At 36.1% G+C, this 4,992-nt stretch overlaps 1 protein-coding gene across 1 annotated transcript; it reads left to right on the plus strand.

Moving 5' to 3' along the window:
• Nucleotides 1–378: 378 nt before the first annotated feature.
• On the plus strand, nt 379–4,787 carry LOC135080346 (uncharacterized). The gene is made up of 3 exons (XM_063974997.1): nt 379–431; nt 1,912–2,157; nt 4,195–4,787. The coding sequence occupies exons 1-3, from the start codon at nt 420–422 to the stop codon at nt 4,375–4,377; spliced, it is 441 nt and encodes a 146-aa protein (XP_063831067.1). The 5' UTR covers nt 379–419; the 3' UTR covers nt 4,378–4,787.
• The last annotated feature ends 205 nt before the right edge of the window (nt 4,788–4,992 follow it).

A 4,992-nucleotide genomic window follows, 5' to 3' on the forward strand; every position in this document is an offset into this window, starting at 1 on the left:
ATTGTCACACAACTTTCTATCTTCAAAACTTGCAAGAAAAAAAACACACGCACATATCTAGACAAAATCAAATAAAAACAAAAAACGGTATTAACTTCTCCTTATGAAGCCCAAATAGTACAATCGAATTCTACCGCAAAACCATTCACTATCACATTCACTTGCAATACAATACAAATATTTGTGACCATCGATGAGTTTTGTCTTACGTTTATTTTGTACCGCACAACAACCAAGCAATGGATGTGAGCCAAAGCGTTTCCAGCGTAGTATAGAGCCGCAGAGAAAGTGCCTCAGTACCGGTATGCCATCGCTCAATGGAAAGGTGCAGCAGGCATTTCGCTTAGTATAAAATGGTGGTTATACCCTCCACCAGCACAGTCGCAACATCGCCGTCGACAACACCCAAGCAGAACAACATGATCGCCTTTGTAAGTCCCTTACATAATATTTTAAAAAATATGTCAAACACGTAACCGTCAATTGGAGCGGAAACTGACAGCTTTGTTCTTTTTTTGAAAGTTGTTGACATAATTTCGGTAATAGTAGACATATTTTAGTCAATGAAACTTCCGTTTTTTATTGAAGCTTAAATTGGGTCTTATAAATATTTACCATTAAAAAAAATCGTTTACAATTTTAATACTTACCTATTCATTGTTTTGAGTACATCCTGATCTTAATTGGTAATTATTATCTGGAATAATTTTCTTACTCTCTCATGTAGATATGTGTGTTTCTTTATAGAATTCCTTATAATAATTTTACAGCAGCTTTTCGATTTGTATTAAACTTTATAAGACTTCTTCCTTTAATAAACCTTTAATAGCCGTAAATTGTGACGGTCATTAAGGCAAGAGCTTTTATAATAACTTGTACGTACAAGAATACGTTAAATTTATTAAATCCGATTTGCATATACATTTGTAATGCAAAATAGTACTACTGGATATCATTCAGTTGAATTACGTTCAGTTTATAAATACAAAAATAAAAAAATGATAATGTCACTTTTACGGTTATTGCGCTCGTTTTTGGTAATAATTGCTTTATACCATTTTTACTCGTTCGGGGCGATACATAAAAATGATATTCAAATTAAAATTAATGTTTAATTTTATTGCTTTTAGAGCTCGTAAAATCTATTGTAGTTTTAAACTATGGTAGCCATTAACATAGTGATTACTTCCTTAGTAAATTGAATATCTCGAACTTAATTAGAGAATAAATAAAGCAATATCTTGATCTAATTCGTAGAGTCAATAAACTCGCGAACAAAAAGTGTGGGCAGGCAAAAAGTTTACATACAAAGTATCACGAATAATTTGGACCCACTTGACCGATACCTACTTGTTTTTTATACGAAGGCTTTTATTTTTGTGATTCATTTTCCTTATAAGTTACTGGCACACGACGTTATCAGTGTAGAACTAATTACTTCGAGCAACCCATCTTTTTTGTTTCATAAAATCTTCATATCGACATTTCAGAGCGAAAATTAGTAGTAAATCATTACAGCTGGCATCACACCTATAAACCAAGTTAGAAGTCCAGCTCGAATCGTAAATTGCTGGTATAGTCAGCGTCAAATAGTTTGTAACACCAAAAATAGCCAAAACGTTCGCAACAGGTTTTAGTTACAATTGGAATAAGCTTGTGTTGTCAACTTTTTGGCCACTTTTAGTGTCACGAATTTGCCGTTTGTACATCATCATCATTTCACCCATAGGACGTCCACTGCTGAACATAGACCTCCCCCAATGACTTCCCCATCGCACGGTTGGTAGCGGCCTGCATCCATCGCCTTCCTGCTACCTTTATCAGGCCGTCGGTCCACCTTGTGGGTCCACAAGGAAGTTTGTACATCATTCATAAAGTCCATCAACTAATTCCACACATTTTACCTTCCAGAAGACCGCAACCATCCTCCTCCTAGCGGCCCTGGCCCACGGCCGGCCCTCAGACGAATGGGAGCCCGAAGGCCACTCCCACACCGAGCACACCAAGCCCTACCACGTGACTGTGGTCAAGAAGATCGGAGTGCCCATCCCGCATCCCGTGGCGGTGTCCGTGCCTCAGTACGTGAAGGTGCCGATCCCGCAGCCCTACCCTGTGCACGTCACGGTAGAGCAGCCGATCCACGTTCCTGTTTACAAGGTAAGGGCACTTATACAGCTGGTGTAGAACTGGTAGTCTTAGGAAGGTTATTGGAATAGGTTAAAGATATATGCTGGATTTCTATATTCAATCCTAATCCAAATTATACGGATTTGGATTGTCAACTGTCAAATTTTAATATGTTTTTGGCCAAAATAACTGGGGTTTTTGATGTTTTTACATTTTTATATTGTTTATAAGACTATTTAAACAATATTAAAGTGTAAATGCATCGAACATTTTGGAAATATAATCTAAAACTGAATTCAATTTGACAGTTGTAATCCGGATTTGGACAAGGATTGAATATGGGAATCGGGCGTTAGATGACACTCCTATACAGCTTTTATAGAACTGTAAGTCCTAAAAAGGACAGTAGAGCTATGAACTAATCACAGAACTTCTAGTAAATAAGCCAGCAATGTCTTGACTAAACTGGGGACAACTACACAAATTAACCTCCATGGTCCAGAGGAAAAGAGTGAGACTCTCAACTCAGACTCAGACGTTCTGGGTTCGATTCCCAAATAGACACGTTTAAAAATCTCTCAGAATTGTTCTCAGTTTGAATGGTCATTGCGAGATCAACAAACTAGCTCCAAAAAGAATATCATAATATCATGCATGAGGGCTCGTCAGTTGAATTGAGTCAGATCATACGCTAACACCTCACAAAATCTGACACCAATGTGACCCCATATTACCTAGTTGGTTGTAGCGACACCAAAAAGCATAGTGTTCTATTCTAGTTTCTAGCTTCAAAGATTAACTATCGATAATACATAATAATAAATCTTTGCACAAACATATCGCTTAACGAGACATTTAAGTGGTGTAGCAAATTAGTACGTCTGACTTAATAATATTTTACCAGCGAAAGTGAGATCTCGTTTCATTTACTGGTTTGGATTACTAGACCACAAGATTCGATTTCTATGTGACGCATATGCAAGTGCTAATGATAGAAAAGAAATGGCGACGAGATTAGAAACGCAATTAGTGAAGATTAACAGCTTTAAATCATTAGATTTGCATTTAATTATCTAGCTAAAAAGACGATCGTAACTGAAGTGACTCAAAACATTATTGTTTGTTTAAAAAAAATTTTTCAAAGATTTTATTATCATGTCAAGATAGTCAATCTTTTTCAAAACAAAAACTAACTTATTTTTATTTTATTTTTTTGTTAGTAAACTAGCGAAATACGAATACGTTCACGGATTATTAACGTATGTTTCAATCAACTTCACGTAATTTATTTCACTTCAAAATGGCCTCTTTATCTGAGTAGAATCTTTTCAACAGATAATTAAACTCATTAATGTTTTAATGATAATTTAGGATAGCGTACACGATGGTAATACATTAGGAAACAAGATTTTGAGATCTAAAGATTACAGACAAAAATATTCATTACTCGTAACATAACGTTTAAAATTAAAAATACCTTTTAATTTTGAGTAACTTTGAGAATTACAGTTGTAAAAAAGGTTATGTTATTGTATTGCTTTAGATACTCTACAGTCTGAATAAACAACTTTTTATTTCGTTAGTAATTGCTTTTCAACATCGTATTAGTTGAAAACAACGTTTAACTTGGGATTATAAGTATAGTGTGTTACTTCAAAGCTATATTTAGCTTAATCGCAGGTTTAGCACATTTCGTTTTGCCTTAGTTTCTTTCGCTTCTACCTTTCATTACACTCTCCGGCCACACACTTTTCATCGCTAAGAGAAACCTAGCAATTTTCCATTAGAGAACACAATGCCTCTGATTGTATCATGCCCATTGTCTTCTAGTTTTTACCAGCGATCGAGCGATCCGTGACTCCATTTATGTCAACCATTATGTAATCTAACTGGCCATCGAAAGCAAAAAGCCACACGCGTTTAGAAAAAAAAACTTTTTTCCCGCTCTTTTTTTTACGTTGACACTTTATTTTTATTCTTACATTAAAACAAAGGCATCAAGAAAACTTTGTTGTTAATTTTGTGAAGTACTTATTCCGATTTCTAATTCAAAATTCTCTATTCCAGGTTGTCCCACAAATCGTAGAGAAGCCAGTGCCTTACACCGTTGAGAAGCCCGTCCCCTATGAGGTCGAGAAGCCTTACCCCGTCGAGGTCGAGAAGAAGGTTGAGGTGCCCATCCCCAAGCCTTACCCCGTCCACGTGCCAGTGTACAAGCACATCTACCACCACAAAGGCGGCAAGCACTAAGCATTCAGTCACGTAGAACGGAACGTGCATTTCGTCAGATGAGATTTGACATAGGCTGTCAACGCTTTTTACTTTTTTATAGCCATGGAATCTTCTATTCTGCCAGATGTCAAATTTCTTTTGCCGATTTGTGAAATGTACAAAGAAAATAGCTTACTTTGTAAGCCTTTCGTTACACCTCTGAGGTGTGCTCAGGCCGGGCCTAGCCCTTGTAAATAATTAAGATAAGTAAGTACATTTGTCGGAGATGTATTTCCGTCAGTATTGACTATTGTTGACTTGTGATATTTATTGTGTGTCAGTACAGGTTTGTTGTTATTGTTGCTGTTGTTGCAATCGTTGTTGACTATTGTGTAATTGTTGTTGATTTTGTAGATATAATAGAAATATAAAATACCTTATAAAACTTATGCAGCCTTCTGAATTCTTTCTCCATCCAGCCCATTTACGAAAAACAATTTGAAAGCTTATTGATACCCTAGGACTTATTTCGACTTTCTTAACCATTCCTTTTTTTCGTACCGTTATAGCAAAAAATCACTAATTACTTGACTCGTCTTATTTCTTTCGTCTTCTGCAGTGCAATCATCATCAATTTCAGCCATTAACCACCAC

The sequence above is a fragment of the Ostrinia nubilalis genome, chromosome 18 (genome assembly GCF_963855985.1).
Source record: "Ostrinia nubilalis chromosome 18, ilOstNubi1.1, whole genome shotgun sequence".
NCBI classification, from domain to species: Eukaryota; Metazoa; Arthropoda; class Insecta; order Lepidoptera; family Crambidae; genus Ostrinia; species Ostrinia nubilalis.

What these genes read in the sequence shown, in the direction of transcription:
- LOC135080346 (XM_063974997.1), top strand. An exon ending in TCCACGTTCCTGTTTACAAG is followed by an intron (nt 2,158 to 4,194) that starts GTAAGGGCACTT and finishes TCTCTATTCCAG; the next exon opens with GTTGTCCCACAAATCGTAGA.